The sequence below is a fragment of the Schistocerca gregaria genome, chromosome 3 (assembly GCF_023897955.1).
Source record: "Schistocerca gregaria isolate iqSchGreg1 chromosome 3, iqSchGreg1.2, whole genome shotgun sequence".
NCBI classification, from domain to species: Eukaryota; Metazoa; Arthropoda; class Insecta; order Orthoptera; family Acrididae; genus Schistocerca; species Schistocerca gregaria.
Window position 1 is genome coordinate 627,910,894 of NC_064922.1, and position 25,728 is coordinate 627,936,621.

A 25,728-nucleotide genomic window follows, 5' to 3' on the forward strand; every position below is an offset into this window, starting at 1 on the left:
CTACATCATCCTCAAACATAGAGCAAATGTTTCTGGTAGCCTCCGCTGCTGTCACCCCTCTATTAAACTCAAACAGAAGAATATCTCCGAAATGTCCTGATTTCTGCACTTGGCACTGAATTTTCCAGCGTCCTCAGCTCCATTCAGTATCTCCAAATGACAAAATGACAATATGTAAACTCTTATAGGAACAGTGAATTACAAATAAAAAAACGACTATCGACAAATAAACTCATAGCAGCTGGAATAACAAGAGGCAAAACAAAAACGCTTCAACTTAATTAAAGTGAGGCTACTCAAGGAGGTCCAGTGTGGACTGAAATTATCGTATGGCAGCGAAACGCGACAGATATGCTAGTGCGTTAATGCGGAACCGATTTACACTGGAAAAAATAATTTTCAATGTTGGCCACCAGATACGAAGCTGGCGTTGTACAGCATCTCGTCGACGCCTCCGGTACTCATATTGAACAAACTGGGTAAATGGTGGTTGATAATAAAATCAACGTTATGCCTTCCTCACTTATTTGACCTTTTCTGCTTGCTTCCGGTTCCCAGTCCACTACATATGGGTACATTCCTGTACAATTTTTCCATTCCATCGTTGTGGCTGATAAAGCAACCACTGTAAGATTTTAGAAAAAATACAGCCTTAGTTATGGAGGTTTTTATTTTCAAATTTCAATGAGACGTTTCGTCTGTGGCAGGCATCTTCAAACGGCAGCAAACAGATCACTCCGTACGCCGTCTATAAAAACGAGTACACGATGCGAATAAATCGGCAAAATGTGGTTAGGGTCGTAATCGCATTTTGTCACATCGTGTAATCATTTTTATGGACGGCATGCGCCGCGACCAGTTTCTATAATCTGAAGATGCCAATCGCAGGCGAAACGCGTCCCCGTAATTTGAAAATAGAAACCTCTGCATCCAAGACTATTTTTATCTCACGTTTCTATCCGTCATTGATTCACAGTGCCAGATGTGCACCTAGTGGCCGAAATTGAAATAATTTTTTTCCCAGCGGAAATCGGTTCCGCATTGACGCATTAGAATACTACCAGCTGCGTTGCCACACTGCACCTCTGTGATTAGCTACACTTTCATTATAGTAGTAATGAAAAAAGTTGCGAATATATCAACTCAGATATTGATTAGATTTGGGTATAGTTCAACTGTTGGCAGCTTGTTTTAAACCCTCAGAAATGTAAAATTGTGCCCTTCACCAAACGTATAGAAGTTGAATCCAATGACTACAATGTAAATGAGTCACAGTTAGAATCAATCAACTCATACAAATATCTGGGCTTAGCAATTAGTGTGGATATGAAATGGAATGCAGATAGCAGACCTCGGTTCGTGGGCAGGATACTGCGAAAATGCAGCCACTATATGAAGGTGATAGCTTCCAAAAAATTCGTGCAATACATCTTCACTGGAACATATAAAAGTGTATGCAATTTTTTCACTTTATTCCTTATGAAATGCAGGCACTATAAAGTGTTTTTACAATTCACACAACATATAAAGTGGCTCTAAATATTAAAATGTTCTTGTGCAGTGCAGGAACAGAAGACATACTACTGAAGAATAAGAGTGCTGTAACATAAAATGGAAGTTTTCTTAAGATGGGCATGATAGCTCGAAACCAGTAATGACATTAAAAAAAAAGCATTTTAAAGCCATTTGTGGCTCACTTCGCCCTTCGTCAACGAATCCCTTAGAACCGTACCAGACAACATTAACAGGGGTACTGAATATGTCCAAAGAAGGGCAATACCAATTTTGAGAGCTTCGTTGTTTGTTAGACTCGAAGGATTGCGTCACTAATATGCTCAGAATCATTTCTCACAATGCTAAGTACACACTGTTACGCACTTCAACGGTTCGTGTAGATATTCTTCACGGGTTTGCAGCCGGATCATTTCGTCCTCCAGAGGAGGACGAAATGATCCGGCTGCAAACCCGTGAAGAATATCAGCAGTTATTACGCCGGGAAAGTCTACGAAATCACAACGGTTCGTGTAGTTTGCATATAAAGGTGGACCATAGAACACTTATCTCCCCTGTTCCCTGTTAAATGTGCAGGTTCGTGATTACGAACAGCTCTGCATCTACCTCCTTTCTAAATAGGAAACATATTTTTCCACGGAGTCTTTCAGTTCCAGTTTCCTGTAATAACTACTTCTCGGGGCTCTTTCGGTATACTGTGGGTGACAATATGGGAGTTGTTATTATAACAATATATTGCTTATGTTTCAGATTTTAAACGTATACACTTGTTGTTGTGGTCTTCAGTCCTGAGATTGGTTTGATGCAGCTCTCCATGCTACTCTATCCTGTGCAAGCTTCTTCATCTCCCAGTACCTACTGCAACCTACAGCCTTCTGAATCTGCTTAGTGTAGTCATCTCTTGGGCTCCCTCTACGATTTTTACCCTGCAGCTGCCCTCCAGTACTAAATTGGTGACCCCTTGATGCCTCAGAACATGTCCTACCAACCGATCCCTTCTTCTGGTCGAGTTGTGCCATAAACTTCTCTTCTCCCCAACCCTATTCAGCACTTCCTCATTAGTTATGTGATCTACCCATCTAATCTTCAGCATTCTTCTGTAGCACCATATTTCGAAAGCTTCTATTCTCTTTTTGTCCAAACTATTTATCGTCCATGTTTCACATTCATACATGGCCACACTCCATACAAATACTTTCAGAAATGACTTCCTGACACTTAAATCTATACTGGATGTTAACAAATTTCTCTTCTTCAGAAACGCTTTCCTTGCCATTGCCAGTCTACATTTTATATCCTCTCTACTTCGACCATTATCAGTTATTTTACTTCCTAAATAGCAAAACTCCTTTACTACTTTGTCTCATTTCCTAATCTAATTCCCTCAGCATCACCCGACTTAATTCGACTACATTCCATTATCCTCGTTTTGCTTTTGTTGATGTTCATCTTATACCCTCCTTTCAAGACACTATCCATTCCATTCAACTGCTCTTCCAAGTCCTTTGTTCTCTCTGACAGAATACAATGTCATCGGCGAACCTCAAAGTTTTTATTACTTCTCCATGGATTTTAATAGCAACTCAGAATTTTTCTTTTGTTTCCTTCACTGCTTGCTCAATATACAGATTGAATAACATCGGGGAGGGACTACAACCCTGTCTCACTCCCTTCCCAACCACTGCTTCCCTTTCATGCCCCTCCACTCTTATGACTGCCATATGGTTGCTGTACCAATTGTAAATAGCCTTTTGCTCCCTATATTTTACCCCTGCCACCTTCAGAATTTGAAAGAGAGCATTCCAATCAACATTGTCAAAAGCTTTCTCTAAGTCTACAAATGCTAGAAACGTAGGTTTGCCTTTCCTTAATCTAGCTTCTAAGATAAGTCGTAGGGTCAGTATTGCCTCACGTGTCCCAACATTTCTACGGAATCCGAACTGATCTTCCCCGAGGTGGGCTTTTACTAATTTTTCCATTCGTCTGTAAAGAATCCGCGTTAGTATTTTGCAGCCGTGACTTATTAAACTGATAGTTCTGTAATTTTCACATCTGTCAACACCTGATTTCTTTGGCATTGGAATTATTATATTCTTCTTGAAGTCTGAAGGTATTTCGCCTGTCTCATGTACCTTGCTCACCAGATGGTATAGTTTTGTCAGGGCTGGCTCTCCCAAGGCTGTCAGTAGTTCTAATGGAATGTTGTCTATTCCCGGGGCCTTCTTTCGACTTTGATCTTACAGTGCTCTGTCAAACTCTTCACGCAGTATCGTATCTCCCATTTCATCTTCATCTACATCCTCTTCCATTTCCATAATATTGTCCTCAAGTACATCACCCTTGTATAGACCCTCTATATACTCCTTCCACCTTTCTGCTTTCCCTTCTTTGCATAGAACTGGGTTTCCATCTGAGCTTTTGATGTTCATACAAGTGGTTCTCTTTTCTCTGAAGGTCTCTTTAATTTTCCTGTAGGCAGTATCTATCTTGCCCCTAGGGAGATAAGCCTCTACATCCTTACATTTGTCCTCTAGCCATCCCTGCTTAGCCATTTTGCACTTCCTGTCGATTTCATTTTTTGAGACGTTTGTATTCCTTTTTGCCTGCTTCATTTACTGCATTTTTATATTTTCTCCTTTCATCAATTAAATTCAGTATTTCTTCTGTCACCCAAGGATTTCTACTAGCCCTCGTCTTTTTACCTACTTGATCCTCTGCTGCCTTCACTACTTCATCCCTCAAAGCTACCATCAGCCAGGAAATTACGACCACCTACCTAATAGCCGGTATGTCCACCTTTGGCACTGATAACAGCGGCGACGCGTCGTGGCATGGAAACAGTGAGACCCTGGTAGGTTGCTGAAGAGAGTTGGCACCACATCTGCGCGCACAAGTCAGATCTGGCGAATTGGAGAGGGGGGGGGGGGGGAGCACATAATTGGCACTTGACACTGCGTTCCTCGAACCACTCTATCACACTCCAGGCCTTGTGACATGGCGCATTATCTCGTTGAAAAATGCCCCTGTCGTCGGGAAACATGGTCGTCTTGAAGGGGTGTACGTGGTCTGCAACCACTGTACGATACTCCTTGGCCGTCATGGTGCCTTGCACGAGCTCTACTAGACTGTTGGATGCCCACGTGAATGTTCCCCAGAGCACAATGGAGCAGCAGCCTGCTTGTCTCCGTCCCACATTGCAAGTGTCAAGATGCTATTCTCTTGGAGGACACGGGTTCGTGCCCTCCCATCGGCATGATGAAGGAATTTTCGGGATTCATCAGACCGTGCAACGCTCTGGCACTGCGCCAACGTCCAGTGCCGATGGTCAAGTGTGCATTTCTGTCGTAGTTGCCGATGTAGTGGTGTCAACGATGGAACATGCATGGGTCATCGGCTGCGGAGGCCCATTGTTGGGAGTGTTCGATGCACTGTATATTCAGACACACTCTTAATATGCCCAGCATTAAGGTCTAATGTTAATTTCGCCACAGTTCGCCGCCTATCCTGTTTTACCATAGTGACCGGGCTGCGACGTCTGACATCTGTAATGAGGGTGGGCCGCCAAACCCCACGTCGTATGGACATGATTTCACTGTGGTTTCGCCACTTGTTGAAGATAATCACCACAGCACTTGTCGAACACCCGAAAAGTCGCGCAGTTTCCAAAATGTTCGTGCCAAGCCTCCATACTACTCTATCACAAAATGCTCTCGGTTAAACTCAGATAGATCGCGCACCTTCTCCATACTACACACTGGTAGCACACTCGCTGGTACTACATGCACCTTGCATGTATCTGACTAGCAGTCTTTCCTCGCCAGGTGACGCTGCTATCTCCTCGACAGGTTTATGACGATTGCAGGTCGTGGTAATAATGTTCTAGAATTATACCTTTAATACCAGTTTCTTTGATTGAATCGAGTGCCGCTTTGCTGTTGACTGGAATCTTGTTTTACCACCTACGATCTTGAACGCTGTAGTTGCAGCTGCATAAACGTAAAATGGAAAATCTGCAACATAAAGAATGCAGCGCATTGTTAAAATTTCTAGAAACGTTCAAAGTGTGTTAGAAGTTGTGACTGCACGAGGATTATACAAATGAAACCCGTTCAGGAGTTGTAATCATTGAAAGAAGAGGAAATTAAAAACAAGGAACAATCACATTCTGTTGTTGTTGTTTTGGTCTTCAGTCCAGAGACTGGTTTGATGCAGCTCTCCATGCTACTTTATCCTGTGCAAGCTGCTTCATCTCCTAGTAAGTACTGCAACCTACACCCCTCTGAATGTGTTTATTGTATTCATGCCTTGTCTCCCTCTACGATTTTTACCCTCCACGCTTTCCTCCAATACTAAATTGATGATGCCTTGATGCCTCAGAATGTGCCCTACCAACCAATCCCTTATTCTAGTCAAGTTGTGCCACAAATCCCTGTTCTCCCCATTTCTATTCAGTACCTCTCATTAGTTACGTGATCTAGCCATCTAATCTTCAGCATTCTTCCGTAGCACCACATTTCGAAAGTTTCCATTCTCTTCTTGTCTAAACTGTTTATCGTCCATGTTTCACTTCCCTACATGGCTACAGTCCATACACATACTTTCAGGAAAGGCTTCCTGTCACTTACTTCTATACTCGATGTTAACAAATTTCTCTTCTTCAGAAACTCTTTCCTTGCCGTTGCCAGTCTACATTTTATATTCTCTGTGCTTCGACCGTCATCAGTTAATTTGCTCCCCAAACAGCAAAACTCCTTTACTACTTTAAGTGTCATTTCCTGACTGAATTCCCTCAGCATCACCTGATGTAATTCGGCTACATTCCATCATCCTCGTTTTGCTTTTGTTGATGTTCATCTTTTATCCTCCTTTCAAGACACTGTCCATTCCGTTCAACTGCTCTTCCAGATCCTTTGTTATCTCTGACAGAATTATAATGTCATGGGCAAACCTCAAAGTTTTTATTTCTTCTCCATGGATTGTAATTCCTACTCCGAATTTTTCTTTTCTTTTTTTTCCTTTACTGCTTGCTCAATACACCGACTGAATAACCTCTGGGATAGGCTACAATCCTATTTCACTTCTTTCCCAACCACTGCTTCCCTTTCACGCCTCTCGACTCTTATAACTGCCATCTGGTTTCTGTACAAATTGTCAATAGCCTTTCACTCCCTGTATTTGACCCCTGCCACCTTCAGAATTAGAAAGAGAGTATTCCAATCAGCATCGTCCAAAGCTTTCTCTAAGTCTACAAATGCTAGAAATATAAGTTTTACTTTCCTTAATTTATCTTCTAAGATAACACGTAGTGTCAGTATTGCCTCACATGTTCCAACATTTCTATGAAATCCAAACTGATCTTCTCCGAGGTCGGCTTCTACCGTCACATACACAGATCAGTAGTCATTGTCACTTATGGCTTACATATTTTTGGCAAAATAGTGCTCATGCGGCTGAGACAGGCGCCCGTTCGTAGAGTAGGTGTTGGATTTTACGTTTCTCCCAAAAAATGATGTTGCTTTCTACTTGCATTAATCTCTAACTGCATCCATTTGCCTCGTTGAAACATTGCAGAGTCGTCAGACTGCTGCAAAGCTTGTCAACTGAGGCATGAGAATGGAAAAATGAACACATAATTTAAAATATAACTGCAGCATCTTCTGACAGTACGATAAATAACTCACACCTGCCGTCAGTCACTTCATGCTGATACCAGGAAATACCTGTGCATGTGTCTATGAAATGGGGCGGTGTAGTCTCAGATGAATGGGAGGCCCTGCTTTTTTGATAGAGTACTGAGAAATCTTAGTTTGTTTAGAATTTGTACCAGATTGAACCAACATAGGATATCGAACGTATACGCACAAAAGGTCAATTTAAAAGTGCCCTAATCGTCACCAGGCAGAATCGAATAAAATTACGAAAATGCTTAAAAAATAGCAACTGGCTGACATACGAAAAATGACACTCATTATCTAACGAACATCATACTCCGAATACTCTAAGGAACACTTTTCACTATGACGTCCACGAATTTACTTTAGTCCCTTATAAACCACACCTGCAGAGGCCATCAAGATAAAATTAGACAAACAAGGCTCCATACGTTCAAGGAAGGAGAAGAAATCTTGAAATAACTCACAACAAAAAACATACTCTGTGACACACTTTACGCTGATTTACAGAATATCCTTGTCGACTGACAATTTCTTCAGTGACCATAAAAGTGAATGTCCCGTGATGACAAAGGGAGTCTCAGAGCAGACTGTTCTAGAACCTCTGATAACTTTGCGGCGCTGTTCAATCATAATCTGGGCTGCACATTGCCACCAAATTTTTGGGAACTTATTGTTGTGAGGCATCATTTTATATTCAGTTTCAAGATAAATTGTTGAAATAACGTTACATAATGGTAAGACGGAGATTTCGGAACTAGGTTTTGATTTGCAAGATATTTCCAGAGGCAGATGTGGACACTGACCACAATTTATTGGTTATGAGCTGTAGATTAAGACTCAAGAAACTTCACAAAGATAGGAATTTAAGGAGATGGGGTCTGGATAAACTGAAAGAACCAGAGGTTGTAGCGACTTTCTGAGAAAGCATTAGGGAACTACTGACAAGAACAGGGGCAAGGAATACAGTACAAGAAGAATGGGTAGTTTGGAGAGATGAAATAGTGCAGTAGCACAGGATCAAGTAGGTAAAAAGACGGGGGCTAGTAGAAATCCTTGGTTAACACAAGAGATATTAAATTTAATTGATGAAAGGAGAAAATGTAAGAAGGAGGTAAATGAAGCAGGCAAGAGGAAATACAAACGTCTAAAAAATAAGATTGGCACGAAGTGCAAAAAGACTAAGCAGGAATGGCTAGAGGACAGATGTAAGGATGTAGAAGCACATATCACTAGGGGAAAGGAAAATTAAAGAAACCTTAGGAGAAATAAGAACCACCTGCATGAATGTCAAGAGCTCAGATGGAAAACCAGTCCTAAACAAAGAACGGAAAGCAGAAAGATGGTAGGAGTATCCAAGGGAGATGTACTTGAAGGCAATGTTAGGGAAATGGAAGAGAACGTAGATGAAGATGAGATGGGAGATATGATACTACGTGAAGGTTTGACGGAGCACTGAAAGATCTATGTCGAGACAAGGACCCGGGAGTAGACAACATTCCGCTAGAACTAATGATAGCCGTGGGGGATCGAGCCGTGATAAAAGTCTTCCATCTAGGGAGCAAAATGTATGAGACAGGCGAAATACCATGAGACTTCAGGAAGAACATAATAATTCCAATTCCAAAGAAAGCAGGTGCTGACAAATGTGAAAATTACCGAACTATCAGTTTAGTATGTTACGGTTGCCAAGTACTAACACGAATTCTCTACAGAAAAATGGAAAACCTTATAGCAGCCGAGCTCGGGGAAGATCAGTTTGGATGTAGGAAGACGCGAGCCAATGTTGACTCACCGAATTCTTATAGAAGATAGGTTAAGGAAAGCAAGCCTACATTCATAGCGTTTGTAGAAAGTTTAGAGAAAGTTTTTGACAATGTTGAGTGGAATTCTCTTTTTCAAATTCTAAAGGTGACAGGGGTAATATGTAGGGAGCTAAAGGCCATTTATAATTTGCACAGGAACCAGATGGTAGTTACAAGAGTCGAGGGGCATGAAACGAAAACAATAGTTGAGAAAGGAGTGAAACAGGATTGTAGCCTAGTCCATATGTTATGCAATTTGTCTATTGAGCAAGCAATAAAGGAAACAAAAGAAAATTTGGAGTAGTAATTAAAGTCCAGACAAGAAAAAGGACTTGGAAGAGCAGTTGAACGGAATGGACAATGTCTTGAAAGGAGGATATAATATGAACATCAACAAAAGCAAAACGAGGATGATATACTGTAGTCGAAATAAATCAGATTATGCTGAGGGAATTAGATTAGAAAATGAGACACTTAAACTAGTAGATGAGTCTTGCTGTTTGGAAAGAAAAATGACTGATGATGGGTGAAGTGGAGAGGATTAAAAATGTAGACTGACAATGGCAAGAAATGCACTCCTGAAGAAGAGAAATTTATTCACATCGAATATAAATGTAAGTGGAGGAAGACTGTTCTGAAAGTATATGTACGGAGTATAGCCATGTATGTAGGTGAAATATGGACGGTAAACAGGTTACACAAGAAGAGAATACAAGCTTCTGAAATGTGGTGCTACAGAAGAACGCTAAAGATTAAATCGGTAGATCACGTATCTAACGAAAAGGTACTGAATAAAATTGGGGAGAAAAGATTTTTTTTTACAATCTGACTAGAAGAAGGGATTGTTTGGTAGGAAACACTCTGAGACATCAAAGGATCACCAATTTAGTTTTGGAAGGCAGCGTGGACGGTAAAAATCGTAGAGGGAGACCAAGAGATGAAAACAGTAAGCTGATTCAGAAGAATGTAGGTTGCAGTAGTTACTCGGAGATGAGGAGGCTTGCACAAGATAGAGTAGCATGGAAAGCTGCATCAAACTAGACGTTGGGCTGAAGAACAGATTTTCACTAGCGATTTTGTGGAATTGCTTGTGTCTCAGAAAATGCGCTGCCCCCTCACGGCCTTCGTGGAACTTCTGTTACTAATCAGCAGTTGTAGCACATAACAGGGCTGCTATCCATACAATGGAGTTGTTCCCAGATGTTTAGCAATTGTGCAGTGTCGCTTATTCGTAAAAGGAACATCTGTTGCTGTTTCGTCCGATTTTGCACAGCACGAGCCATCCTTTCACACTATTACCACGCGCATCCATCACATCATCACACACAAAGCATGGACGCAAACATCCGGTTTCAAAACGCAACAGATACCGTATCACGCGGCATGATTCCAACAGGGTTTCATTTGAACGCCGCTTGAGTAATGAAGATATCTGAGTTGTTTCCAGCAATGGTCAACACTGTAGACAGACGACTGTAAGTAATCCACTTTCTTTCTTTTTTTACACATCGGCGTTTTAGAAACAACGATAAGCACAAGAAATTTAAAAAAAATTAGCACTTGTGACTATAAAAGCCGTTCTGGCGCAACATTTCAGTTGGTCATAGACAACGTAGGTGTAGCTTGGTGCCTAAGAGGATGTCAGACAAAATTTGAAATAACAGGATTCAGTCATAAGGTGGCTCTAGAATTTTTCGTTAGTTGTAGCTTTTTTATCTTCGGTAATCATTTTAATGTAAATAATTCAAAGTTGCTCCTTAAATTGTAAGCCTCCCTGTAAATGGTTGTGTAATAAGGATTGGAGAAAGTCAATAATCTTGCCCACTTAAGCAGTGCGACATTCAAACCAATATTTGGGTTAAGGATAGCTTTGCGTCTCAGACAATCAAGTAAATTAAACATCTAATACACAATTACACGTCAGAAACTCACTAGAGTTATAAATTTTGTATGCAATAAGAAACATGACTTTCCATTACTGTGATTACGCTCATCTGTGCATGACAGCGTTTCAGAATCAAACTTTTGCATGCATTCGTTTTTAAATTAGCGTTCCAGATGTAACTGTTGCGGTAATATCCTCCATAAACACTGTATTAATTCACTTAGAAATTTTTCATTTAATAAAGATCATGTGTATTACACTTCGTCCAATCTGACTACTATGTTTTATTCCACAATGTAAAGGTCATAGAACCAAACTTTTCTGGAATTACTAATCGAATTCAGGGCGATGGTTGTTTACAAATAAAGTAGGGCGTGGACATTTTATATTAGTTTCATGCCTGCACAGTTGTCAAACTGGCAGTAAAAAAACTGTATCGATGTTGTACAAAGTAATCCTTAAAATTAAAATGATGTACCTATATAATAAACTTTTCGGCTTAGCATGTAGTGGGGGCAGCTCACTAGCGACGCACATGTAAAATAGCCACTGGGACGTCTCACCCAGTTGTACAACTCTCCGGGGCTTACTCTATTAGCACTGAAAGTAATCACCATTGGGCACAACATACGTTTGGCAATGTATATTAACCCTTTCGTGGTTTATGGGAGACGTATGTTCCGCTAAAGTAATATGCGGTTTTGAGCTTTGTGGCGTCTTGTATATCTGTCTAGTGCTATCATGAAACAAGATGCCTTCATACCTCGGAGAAAACTAATACGGACCACGGGGTGGATATATAGAAGGCTGTGGGCAATCAAATGGGGCGGCATGTGTTTGTATGTAGCACAGTGAATTTGTTTCACGAAAATCGGATTGAATCACCATCGTCAACATTCCAAGAATGTCCGGAGTAAGAAATCGTGTTTTCTTATAAATCATAGACATTGTTTTGAAACATTAATTGTCACCTCAGTAATTCTGCTAGTTTGCACTTAATTCATATGTAGTGGAAGTACGCGCCCCAGAAAATTTTACAGAATGTAAAAGGCAACGGTGTGTGGTATGTCACAGCCATCTTCAAATGTTATGCTGAAAACTTGTGTCAGATATTTCATGTTTTTGATTGTCAGGAGAACAAACGTGTTTTGGAACTGATGTGTTACACTTTTTTCATAAGAGTCATCCTGCTAAAATCATTCTAAAATTAAAAACCTAACTCTGCAAATCCTAGGTTCACGTGAAAACATGGATCTAATTAGGTTCGTTGGACACATGCGACTAACATCACCCATTTTCAAATTCGATTAGCTTAAAATTCCTTTGTTGATGAAGGTATATTGTCTATCTCAAACGAAGATAGTTTTTGCTCTTTAGTTTTCAGATATACGCGGCATAAATTTTAACTATGAGAGGGTTAAGCCGTTGTAAACTCTTGTTGAAAGTTTCTCTTGTAATCGATCTAACCATTGTAAAACATGTGCTCCTTAGCTTCCATAAATTTCAAGAACGACATCTTATTTCCATAGAAACACCATCCAGCTGCGTTTAAATAATTTTGTTATCTGGACAGTACTATGTTTTAGACCACCATAATGGAATAAAATGTATTAATTTCCGGTGTGGATTATTTAATTATACTGACCCGATCCAGCGATATACATATAGTGCCCGTCGAAAAAGTTCCGAGACTGATTCTATTCCTGGGGGATAAGCGACGGCAGCGTAGTAGCTACAGTGGCAGCTTGAACTAATAATTGTAAACAACAGATGTGCATTCGACCAGTCAGCTGTGAGCAGGCAGGGTTAACTTGTGTACTTGGCCCTGTGGTGTGTAAACATTCACATGTCACATATCACATAGAGTAACATATTTCAGTCAAGTGTTCAAGACAATCACCAGAATTTTTCAAGAAGAGAAATGTGTGTGGAAAGTTTGTGTTGAATGAAATAAAAAACGCAGACAATTCTTTCATGGAAAAAGTTCTCATGGGTGACGAGACTTAAACCGGTATAACGAGTCACCCTCGTCCTGGGAACAGCCTTGTCAAAGAGGCCCACGGAAAGGTGGCAGAATAACCAATAAACAACGACGTGAGAATGCAGTAGGCAATGGAAACAACTGCTTTAAAGGCACATAATGTATATCCACAGTACATGGGGCCGGAAATTGAAATAAGTGTCCTAATGACCCCTCCATTGGTAAAATATTCCAGATTAGCCTCCCCACTCGGAACTCAGGGAGGCGGCTGCCAAAGAGGAGTTGACCATGAGGAAAAAACTGAATAACTAATGAAAGGGTAATCTTTTACGAGCCAGAATTAAATGTCAAACGTTTGAACGGGGTAGGGAAGCTAGAAGACTTGATGATCGAAATGCTAAGGCTTAATCTAGATATAGTAGGAGTCAGTGAAGTGAAATGAAAAGAATGCGAGTACAGGGTAATATCAACATCAGCAGAAAAATTATATAAGTGGAGTATGATTCGTTACGAATAGCAAGATACATAACAGTTGAGTTGCTCTAAACAATTCGGCGATGTGATTATTCTCATTTGAATCATCAACAAAACCAACACCAACAACAATAGTTTAGTAATACACGCAACGTCTTAACAAGAATATTAACAGACAGAGAAAGGATGTGGGGCCATTAACGAGTAGCTCAATATGTGAAAGGAAGTGCCAAAATAATCATAAGGGTTTGAAGTGCGGTAGTAGGGGGAAGAACAGAAGTAACAGTAACAGGCTTGGTGGTGAGAATGAGAGAGCAGAAGCAATAATTGAATTCTACATTAAAATTCAGTAAGTAATAGCTGTTCAAGAGGAGGAAATATACTTAAAAAAGGCGCAGAGACACGGGTAGACTTCAGCTAGATTACATCAGGTTCAGACACTGGACTGTAAGGTGTGCGTAAGAGCAGAGTTGGATCGCAATTTGGGAATGATGAAGACTAGACTGAAGTGCAATAGCACAGTCAGGAAGAACTAATGTGGACATAAGTCTGATAATGGTTTGTTGAGGACTTTTGACGATGTTGACTGGAATAGTTCTTTGAAATTCTAAAGGTATCAGTGACAAAATGCAGGATGCGGAAGATTATAGTGTACAACTTTCACTGAAACCAGACTACAGTTAAAAGAGTCGAATTACATGAAAGGAGAACAGTGGTTGCGCAAGTAGTAAGGTAAACCGAGGAGAATTTGGAAAGGGGATTGAAGTCCAGGGAGAAGAAATAAAAACATTCAGGTTTGTAGATGAAATTGTAATTCTGTCAGAAATAGCCAAAGACTTCGAAGAACAGTTGAACGGAATGGATAGCCTCTTGAAGAGATACCAAAGGAATGTGAACAAGAATACAGTAAGAACAATTGGATCCAGTCTAATTAAATCAGGTGATGCTGAAGAAATTAGATTAGGAAACGAGACACTGACAGAAGTAAGGAGAATATGGGGATTGTACCAAACGTATACCTGACAAGGAGCAATTTGTTAACAAGTAGTATAAATTAGGTATTAGGAAGTTTTTCTGAAGGTATTTGTCTGGAGAGTAGCCTTGTACGAAAGTGAAACGAAAACGAGACGTAGTTCAACAAGAAGAGAATAGAAAGTTTTGAAGTGAGTCGCTAAAGAAGAATGCTGTATATTAAATGGGTAGATCACGTAACCGAACCGAGGAAAAAAATTAATGGCACAATTTAACTAAAAGAAGAGACCGGATGGCCGGACGCTTCCTGGGGCATCAAGGAATCGTCACTTGGATAATGGAGGAAAGCATCGGGAGGTAAACGTTGTAGAGGGAGACCACGTGGTAAATGCAGTAAGCAGGTTCAAATGGATGTAAGTTGCAAAAGTTATTCGGAGATAAAGAGGACTGCGCAGAACAGAGTAACTTGAAGAGATCCATCAAACCAGTATTTGGGCTGAAGACAACAACAAGTCTTAGTAACGGGTGAGGTAAGTGGAATGTAGCAAACGTGGCCCATTAGTAGGAATGTTTTGGAAAAATCACAGAACAACGAAATTCAGATTGTTGCATTAGTTAAACAGACCCACATATTGAAATAAACAACTTTCTTGCCTCCACTTCTATTTACAAGGCTTACAGTCGTTATAACTTATGTAGTCATGTGTGAGGTATTTATATATGACTTAATGAAGACGTAATTGAGCAGATCTGGAATCTCACAAACATCGGTAGGGTTAGAATCGATCTTCTGCGTAAATGAATATTCGCAGTTTCGTGTTTTCGTTCGCAAGAAAAAAGTATCACTCTGTGATTCTGCTTAAGCGTCACGCGGAGCCATAAATCTCGTTTCGTCACGCAGATAAACATGTCAAGCTACCGTCTAGTCAGAGTACTAGATAATGCTGTAATTCATCACTACAAGGAAAAGTTAAACCCATATAAATATCTGCTAGAGCACTGTGCGAGTGATACTGAGATTGTTCAATATCATATTACTCTCATAACTCGTAAGAAGATAAACAAGAAAACCTAAGATTGTGTGAAGTTTGATACACGTTTTATACACCTGTATAGTAAAATGGTAACAGCAGCCTTAATTTTGTAGAACCTACAAAGACAGTACATTTTTCTGGATTTCTAGTCCAATCGTTGATGCCGAAAACACATGACATCATCTCTCGCGTTCTTCAAGACTGGAAGACGGAAGCTAGGTAGAGGAAGTGAAAGGGGGATGGGGGTGGCAGCTCAAATTGATTTCGCGGTGAACTGCGAAATAGAATTGTAAGAGAAATGACTCTTCGTATACTTGCTGCTAGTAAATATTCATTAATTGCTCCAGTTTTCTTCAAACTGATACTGAATTGATACGTCTCTGCAGGGTTGGGGGTCACATTGCTCTCACTATGTACTCGCTTGACTACGAACAGAAACATGACACTTTCAGCCATTATAAGAGGTCTGTGAGAAAAGTAAAGAGACAGGCATCCCTGCAAGTAATCTGGCAACGCTGTGTTGTTCTACCTGTGTACACCGGCGTGTTCACCCTTTCAGACGCTCAGTCTATGTTTCAGCTCTGTATAGCCGTCACGTGATTTTTGAGAGGGCCATCAGTGAAGTCGTGTTTTTGTGTGTGCTGTGAAAATGGAACAGCAGAATTTAGAGCAACGTTATGCCATCAAGTTTTGTGTTAAACTTGTGGAGTCTACGAAAAGTAGACTTTGAAAAGTTGAAACAGTTCAACAAGGAACATTCCCGATCTAGAGCGTAAGTTTTTCGCTGTCACAAATCGTTTTTGAAAGGCCGAGAACGCGGTGAAGAGGAATCCCTCTCAGTGAGACCGTCAACTTTTAAGAGATCAGACCGACATTCGATAGTAAGGATGACGGGTGACCTATTAAACTTAACACTTTCAGCGTACATCAAATTTTGACCGAAGTTTTGTACATGCGAAAAGTTTGTACCAAAATGATGCTAAAAAATCTCACAACTGAGGAGAAGGACAAATTGAAAGTGCGGCTAGTGATGTCATGCTAGTATCACATTTCAAGACAACTCTGCCGAATACCATCATGCACATCCCAAACGATGGGAATGCCATCACACTACCTCTTACCTACATTTCACCTCTTCTTTTGATGCCTCTGCGATGGAGGTCAGAACCATGACACCTAGCTATGAAATCACGCAGTTGTCTTATGGCTGGCCGAAGAAAACACTTCAAACAAAAAAAAAGGCTCTAAGCACTATGGGACTTAACAGCTGTGGTCATCAGTCTCCTAGAACTTAGAACTACTTAAACCTAACTAACCTAAGGACATCACACACATCCATGCCCGAGGCAGGATTCGAACCTGCGACCGTAGCAGTCGCACGGTTCCGGACTGCGCGCCTAGAACCGCGAGACCACCACGGCCGGCACACTTCAAACATACCGCCACTCAGAATTGCCAGGGAAGGTCCTCATGTGGTGTATAAATGGTGTCAATGAAACCACTCCTTTCTTCTGGCCAGTCATTCCCTCACGTTGAAAATGACAGTTCACGTTGTGATAAGCAATGGGACTACGGTCTTGACAACGTTCGACTCTGCTGGCACCCTCTGGGCGTTTCAACCCTACTCTAAGGATATGGTGGGGCTACAATCCCACTGAACCTGACTTGCCCCTTTAGAGTGTAATGCAACTACAGTTTTCGCTCCGGCGTACGGCCTGGAGCCAATAGAGACCGTTGAAAACGATTCGACGAAATCTGAACGTGATCCGAAGTAGCATAGGGTTTTATACTTTTTCATCCCTCCTTTTTCGAGCCCTCCTATGACGTAATCACTAGTGACAGGAGGGGGAGGAGTGCAACATTAAGATGTGGACGAACAGAACGACAGAGGCTCCCTCTAAGACTCCTCACCTCGTTAACACCCTCAATGCCACACACACATCTTAGTTGAAGACGTTACATATGTTCGTGTCAGGAACTTCGGCACGCATTCTGCCTTGTGGCTGCTGGAGCGCCTGAAGGCAGGCAAACACCACTGGAAGGGTGTTGAAGAGATTGCCTAACAGTAAGCCCCAAGGCTGAATGTCAATTTTTTCTCTGCTGTACAGCTTGGAATTACTGAGGACCGTGAACTGTGCTGAAATTTGGTGTCAATGTGACATTATTAACCCCCCCCCCTCCCCCTGCAACTCGTATGAACTTGGTAGCGCGTTAGTTCTCATTCTGAGGGTTCCGGGTCCGAGCCCCGATCATGCTAGTTTTTGTAGTTATATGGGACAACATGTCCCTGACGTAAAAGGTGTGTACGGAGTTTATAGATGCTTGGCGGTGCTGACATCCAGCAGTCAGTTATTATTACTGTTATTATTATTACTATTAATGGCCCTGAGCACTATGGGACTTAACATCTATGGTCATCAGTTCCCTAGAACTACTTAAAACTAACTAACCTAAGGACGTCACATAACACCCAGCCATCACGAGACAGAGAAAATCCCTGACCACGCCGAGAATCGAACCCTGGGACACGGGCGTGGGAAGCGAGAACGCTACCGCACGACCACGATATGCGTACTATTAATACTTCCGCACGTGTGACGCAAGTGTTTCTGTAGTCTTCTGTTCCGATTCTTAGCATTTAGTTTGCGAAACTACATATGTACTCTATAGGTTAGCTGCTCTCAAATCAACGAAGCGAAAGCCAATGGAAAATTGCTGTAAACTCCGAACATTCCTTCTATATGTCATGAACAATGTCCCATATAATAGTTTTACAGTTAGTATAGTACAAAAATTATCAAAACCAGGGCTCGAACCTGGGACCCTTGCCACGACAAACTAATGCTCTATCAACTTCCCGACTGGAGCTCTAAACGAGAGACGCCCACAATTACTCTTTTCCTGTGTTTCGTAGGTCATGTGTTGCCTATACTTTCCGTTTACGAACATTCTCTCGGACGACAGCACACAGCGCAACCTATATTGGAGTGTAGGTTGGCACTCTGTCGATATACAACGTTTGGTACCGGCCTGACTGATTGACATCTGGAGGTTTGCGTGTCAGAGCTTACACACCCAGTTCACATACCATTACACACTCGCTATTGTCAACGTTAATATGACACATCGTATTAGCCTTAAAACGTATCTTCCGACCTTCCACACAGCATTTGCCCACTGTTACGTCAGAGTACAACACCTGTTTCGAAATGAGATTGTTGGATATGGACTACATGCCCTATCCATTAACTGCCCTCTTAAAACCATCATTTATACTGCTTGTATGCCTCTTTAAGGACGATAGCATCTGTGAGTCTGTCTTAGCATATCGTATACAGAAGCCTCTTCAAGCATTGCTGATAATACTGTTCGAGCTTGTTAAGATATTTCCAGGATTCAAATCCATAAGTCAGGGCAGCACTACAACTGAATTGTACACGAAGGTCTTTGTACACCTGTTTTAACATAGCAGAGTTGAGACAGGATCGGGACGAGAAACTCCTTCGGCTCCCAGAACAAAACATAGTTTTAAACTACCAGGAAACACATTTTTTACACTTTATTTTTTCAGACTTTTAATCCGCATGGTCAGAGGAGCACGTGGCTCAAAGACCAGTTAGCCTGCGAGCAATAGTGTGTGAATCGCACCTGCAGCACAATGGCCAGCGTCTCCACTGCTGAGGTCCACGTGAGGTTTCCAGAGCAGCCGGTATACATGACAACACGCCGGCTGTTGGCTCATGAGAGGTTGATGGAAATTCAAACAGAATCCTGAGAAGCTGTTCCATCTTAATAAGTAATGTCCGTAGTGGTATACGTAATGCATCACTGGCACAGGAAATTTTTCCAGACAGGTTAAAATATGCAAATGTTAAACCATTTCGAAATAAAGGTGACAAGACAGACTTAAACAATTATCGTCCAGTTTCCTTACTGACAAATTTTTCCAAAATATTCGAAAAAGTAATGTACTCAAGAGTAGACACACACTTATGTGGAAACAATTTACTTAGCATTTCACAGTTTGGTTCCAGAAGGGTTGCTCGAGTAAGAATGTTATTTATACTTTCATCCATCAAACAGTGCAAGTGTTAAACAATAATATATAGGCAGTTGGTATTTTTGTGCTGTTTCCAAGGAGTTTGATTTCTAGATATGTTACTCTCTCAAAAAAATCTCAAGTTTTATGAAATTGATAACTTTACACATAGATTCTTTAAATCGTCCTTAACAAGCAGAATGCAAAAGGTTGTGCTGAATAATTCTATGTCGGAAACGTGGAAAATTTTAGTGACTGGACAAAAATCACAAAGACAGTCACAGGGTTCAGTTTTGCGTCCACTCCTATCACTTATATATATATGAATGACCTTACACTTAACAGTCAACAAGCAAAATTGGCCCATTACAGAGAAAGCAACAGAAGACTTGGTAAATGACATTTTCCCAAGAATTATTAACTGGTTCTTTGGAAATGGACTCTCCTTAAATTTTGAAAAAACACACAACATTCAGTTCCTTACAGCTGACCGTCATACCAACAATCAATGAAGCCATGAGACGGAGTCAGTATATAGAGTAGAATGCTTCTAATTTTTGGGTATAAATTCTGACCAAAACCTGAAGTGGAGGGAGCATATTAATGAGATTCTCAAACACTTAAGTTCGGCTACCTGTGCTCTGCGTATAATTGCTAATCTTGGAAACAATCGTATCAGCCTCTTGACATATTTGGCATATTTCCTATCAATAATGTCTTGCGGAATAATTTTCTAGGTACCTTAGAAAGAACGTTTGATAGCACAAAAGCGATCACTACGAATAATATTTGGTGTTCTTCAAAGAGCTAGGCGTTTTAACTGTACTGTCACGATACATGCATTCGCTTATGAAATTCATCATAATTAATCCTTCACAATTTGAGAAGAACAGTGACGTCCATATCTACAACAGTAGAGGGAAAAATTACCTTTATTACCCACCAGGCTATCGCACGCTGCTTCGCTCGCATAGATTGTATGGTCCGTACAGATTTTTTTGTCTATCTTTAATCGAATTTTTGTTTTGTTCACAAACTGCAACACCTTCGAAACTTTTCGCGCTAAGTAAGCCCATAGAAGCATCGTCTTTTTCCGAATAGACTTCTGGCTAGGTGGAGTCCAAGGTTTTTATTAATCATGCCTTTGAGTTCTGTCGGAGTTAACTCCATAGAAATTGTCATCCCCTAACACGTATTTCTTTATAACTAACCTAGAATGAAATACAAATTTTTATAGTTCAGCTTTGAATATTTTTAATATAACGAAATATTTTCTTAAAAAATTTTCATCCCTTATTTCAGCCGCTTTGGGAGACAATTTAAAAAAATAGATAGACATGTATTTGTTATTCCTAACACACGATCCAAATAGAAATTTTCATAGGTTTAGCTTTGAAAATGCTTTCGTAATAAAATAATTCCATAAAATTTTTCTCCCCGTATTTCACTCTCTTACGGCGCTGAATTTTCGAAAACATTGTAACACGTATTTTTTTTGTTTACAAGCGAAAAGTCAAATACCAGATTCATGCATGTAGCATTAAACATGCTTTAGTAGTTCTTTAATAGTGATTTATTTTCAAATAAATTTTCTTCCACTATTTTACCACGTTAGTGGTTGAATTTTCAAAAATGATGAATAAATTTTTTATTTCTGACCGAGGAACGAAACACCAATTTTCGTAGATCTAGCTTCAATATTGGCGTAATGGCGACATATTTTTAAAAACCTTTCATCCCCTATTTCACCCCCTTAGGGGTGGAGTTACGAAAAATCTCTTCTTACACAGCGTCTATAGTATAACATCAATACCCTCTGTAAATTTCCATTTTCTATCCTTAATGGTTGGTTTGGGCGATGATGAGTTCGTGAGTGAGTCAGCCAGTGTGGGCATTGCCCCCTATAAGCAGAGTTTGTTAAAACTGTCAGCGACTCAGAAAGGAGTTCAATATGCAGTAACAAAAATTTTTGATCATTTACCCAATAATATAAAATGTTTGACAGATAGTGAAGAAAATTGTAAGTCACATTTTTAAATCATTTTTCCTGGTCAACTCCTCCTGCCCCACTAACGAATTCCGCTTAAAAACTGGTAGCAAATTTTTTTAAAAGTTAAATATAGTTGCACGAGTAGGACTGAAAACAGTGAAGTGTCCATAAATTTTAACACTAATCGTGTATGCATATCCTGCAAGCTGACTTGTTCCATATCATTTCGATAAAAGAGTCGTTCGAAGGATCCATGGAACACGTAAGTGAGACTTGAGTTTCTCCCGGGGAAACTTATGGGATGCAGTCGGGCGACATCGTCGACATCCGCCGATATTTCAACAGAAGCACACCCTACCATTTTCAAGGCAAAGCTGCAGCAGGTAAGAGCTGTACAAGAGCATTTAAAACCTTGGTTTTCAGAGAAACTCTGGGAAGACAGCACTCACGCACATTGTAAACACCAGCGCCATCACAAAACGAAGATGACCCACGTCAGAAGTTTTCGATAGCGAAATTACTATAACAGATGAGATAGCGTTAATGAGTCGCTCTGTTTTTTTGACAGACGAGGAGCAGGGTTCCATAAAGAATGTAAACAAAAACCATCGTCTTTATTTATAAGGTTACTTGCCAATCTTATTTCAACAGATTTGTTAATAACACTATCCCACTAGCTGTAAGTCCATCTAGGATCACCATGTTGTTTTATTTCATAGGATGACCAGAGCCAAGACAAGGTTCTGCAATGGGGGATTTGCTCGGCTGTTGTAAGGGCATGTGCAGTTTATGCTCAGTACACCGGTCCTCCACAGTCGTGTTAGTCTGACCAATAAATCATCATCATCGTCGTCGTCGTCGTAATCGTTGTATTCGTAGTCGTTCGTGTGGCATGAGTGTAAATGTAGTTCGAGTCCGCAGTAAAATACAGGATATACATCCTGGGTACGCTAAATGAACGAGGCCGTCTCGGCAGCCAGCCCTTTGTTGGCTTTCCTGGCTACAAACATGCAGACTATCCATCCATTAATATATGCTGGAGATTATAAGAAACACTACGAGCGGCGGAAGTATGCACTCAAAAACGATTGTAACCAATATGCACTGAAGAGCCAAATAACGTGACACACCTGCGTACTATCTTGTAGGGCCCACGCACGCACGCAGCAGTGCCGCAAGACGACGTGGCATGGACTCGACCAGTGTCTGAAGTAGTGCTGGAGGGAACTGACACCGTGAATCCTGCTGCAGGGTTGTCCACAAATCCGTAAGAGTACGAGTGGGTGGAGATCTCTTCTGAACAGCACGTTGCAAGGCATGGCATATATGTTCAATAGTATTCATGTCTGGGGAGGTTGGTGGCCAATGTAAGTGTTTAAACTCAGAAGATAGTTCCTAGAGCCACGCTGTAGCGATTCTGGACCTGTGGGGTGTCGCATTGTTCTGCTGGAATTGCCCAAGTCCGCCGGAATGCACAATGGACTTCAATGGATGCAGGTGAAAAGACAGGATGCTTACGTACGTGTCACCTGTAGGAGTCGTATCTAGACCTATCAGGGGTCCTATATCACTCCACCTGCACACGCCCCACACAATTACAGAGCTTCCACCAGCTTGAACAGTTCCCTGCTGACGTGCAGGTTGCATGGATTCAGGAGATTGTCTTCATACCCATCCACCCGCTCGATACAATTTGAAACGAGATTCGTCCGACCAGACGACATGTCTCCAGTCATCAACAGTTGTATGACGGTGTTGACGGCCCCAGTCGAGACGTAAAGCTTTGTGTCGTGCAATCATCAAGGATACACGAGTGGGACTTTGGCTCCGAAAGCCCATTTCGATGATGTTTCGTTCAATGGTTCACACGGTGACGCGTGTTAATGGCCCAGCATTTAAATCTGCAACAATTTGTGAAAGTGTTCCTCTTCTGTCACACTGAACGATTCTCTTCACTCGTCGATGGTCCTGCTCTTGCAGGATCTTTTTCCGGCCATAGCGATGTCGGAGATTTGCTGTTTTACCGGATTCCTGATATTCACGGTACACTCGTGAAATTGTTGTACGGGAAAATCCCCACTTCATCGCTACGTCGGGGATGCTGTCTCCACCGCTCTGACAGTGACTATAACACCACGTTCAATTCTTGATAACCAGCCACTGTAGCAACAGTAAGCGATCTAACACTACACTAGACTCTTGTCTTATATAGGCGTTTTCGACCGCAGCGCCGTATTCTGCCTGTTTTCATATCTCTGTATTTCACTACGCATTCCTATACCAGTTGTCGCTTCAGTGTATTACATGCCACAACTGCACGGAATGCGATAGACATCCACCTTGATCGAACAAGGATAATCCTTTACGGACCCTAAAATGATCCTGAACTTAGATGCTGGTCGAAAAACACACTTCACATCATATTTCCGCAAAGTACCACCAATTCTGTTCGAACGCTCCATACATAAATCAAAAAGGCCATAGAATTTAGTGTCACCTCGGTATTATCATCAGTTCATCAGTCACTCGGGTCACAGTTGGTCGATAGCGCAGCGCACGTTTGATCTGTCTTTCGCTATAACCATTCTGACGAAATGTGACTACGAGATTGGCTGACTGGGCTGACAAAATCTTAGGATCAGAGGTGACGTATGTACTATGAACCAAGGTACGAAGTACCGCTTCACGTTGTACCAGATGGTGATAACTATCTACCTGCAAACACAAGTCTGTGTGAGTAGGCTTCCTATAAACGGTGTGTCCCAAAGTACTTCTAACAATACCACCACTTGCAAAGTAGGTTAGAAATCAGATTAATACTGTTGCTTACGCAGCATATGTTCGCTTTATCGGGCAACAACAAAGTTATTGACTGTGGATGGTATCGTCAGAATGGAAATAATGAAGTCACTGTAAAAAAGTCATTAATTTTGGCACAAATCTTCAATGGATTCCCACATAGATTTCGTCAAAGTTGTTATGGCTCATCTTGCTGATTCTAGGGTGATTCCACTGTGACTGCTAGAAGGTCCAGATCTGTATTTTAGCAATATTTGAAGACCTAACAAATGCATTTTTCAGGAAATTCTTAATGCTCAAACACTCCCAGATCAGAACAATGGTATGGTAGAAATAATTTTTGACTTGGTGTTCACGATCCACATTTTTATTAAACTTCTTGTAAATTCACATATACTTCTTCCTAATTGTCACATCATCAAGAAAACAGTTTTGTATCAATCTTCATATATTTAATTTCCACTTTAACCAAAAACAAGACTTTACTGTTCTTTTACAAAGCGAAATAACAACTTAACTTCTGCAAAGTGAAACAAAGACTGCTCTGCGCGCATTCACGCCAAAGCGGTTACAAGTAAATCAAATATTACGACAGTTTCAGAGAAATGAATACGCACAAGAACCATATCACTGTAATATATCGATAAATCGGAGCACCTATACATTAATAAAACCAAATGTGAATATTGTCACAAAAATATGTCTGTTACTTCGCAAAAAAGTCGTACGATATTACTGGTATCGGGGTTGAAGTGCCATAATGGTCATGTAAATAAAGAACCATTACATACTACCATCAACCTTCCTCCTGAGCAGCACATCAGGGGTGGGAGGACGGCCATCGTTTTCCACGCGAAATAAATATTCGGGTGGATTGAATTCAGGTGTTCTAAGAAGTCCTTCTACAAAAGTATTGTCTACATAACTGAAAAAGCACGCAGGTTTCAAGTACGTAGGCGAACAGTTGTTGCTTGGCCTCACGGCAGTGAGAATCTGAACGACGTTTTAGAACACCTGGATGCAGCTGCGCTTACGTGCTGCAGTTTTGCCTTGAAAATGGCAGAGTGTGCTCCTCTCGAAATATCGGCTTTTGTCGACGACGTCACCTGGATGCATTCCCATAACTTATTTCATCATGTAACTAACTAACCACTTCCGACTGGCGACCATTTTTCAGGGCACCAAGCTGACGAAGGAGCAGCTGCGCGCCATGTTCATGAAGAACCTGCGACGCTTCCGATCGTTCCCGTGCAGGGAGCCGCAGAGGCGCTCCGTGATGGTGGGCGACCTGCTGCTGCGCAGGGGCGAGCTGTCCCCCAGCCAGACGATCGCGCCGCCGGCCACCGTGCTGCACCTCTGCGGGCCCTCCACCGGCTGCTGCTACAGCTCCGACACGGTAACCCCACTGCAGCACTCGTCACTTGACATCTCGCGCCTTACAGCGTACTTCCTCCTCCCAGAACTCCCGATCTTACACGTCAACTGTCCACCTAATTTCCAAAGTGTCCGAACGCAACGTCAGCCCACTTTGCAGTGTTCACTTAGGGAATACAAGCGTAGTGTGT

General features: G+C 41.3%; 1 protein-coding gene across 1 annotated transcript in view; it reads left to right on the top strand.

The window, feature by feature from the left end:
* LOC126355203 (uncharacterized) overlaps positions 1-25,728 on the top strand; it is a 36,428-nt gene that overhangs the window by 1,856 nt on the left and 8,844 nt on the right. Inside the window, exon 2 of the mRNA XM_050005435.1 lies at positions 25,341-25,559. Within this exon, the coding sequence (XP_049861392.1) occupies positions 25,341-25,559 (219 nt within the window). The remainder of the gene's footprint in view (positions 1-25,340; positions 25,560-25,728) is intronic.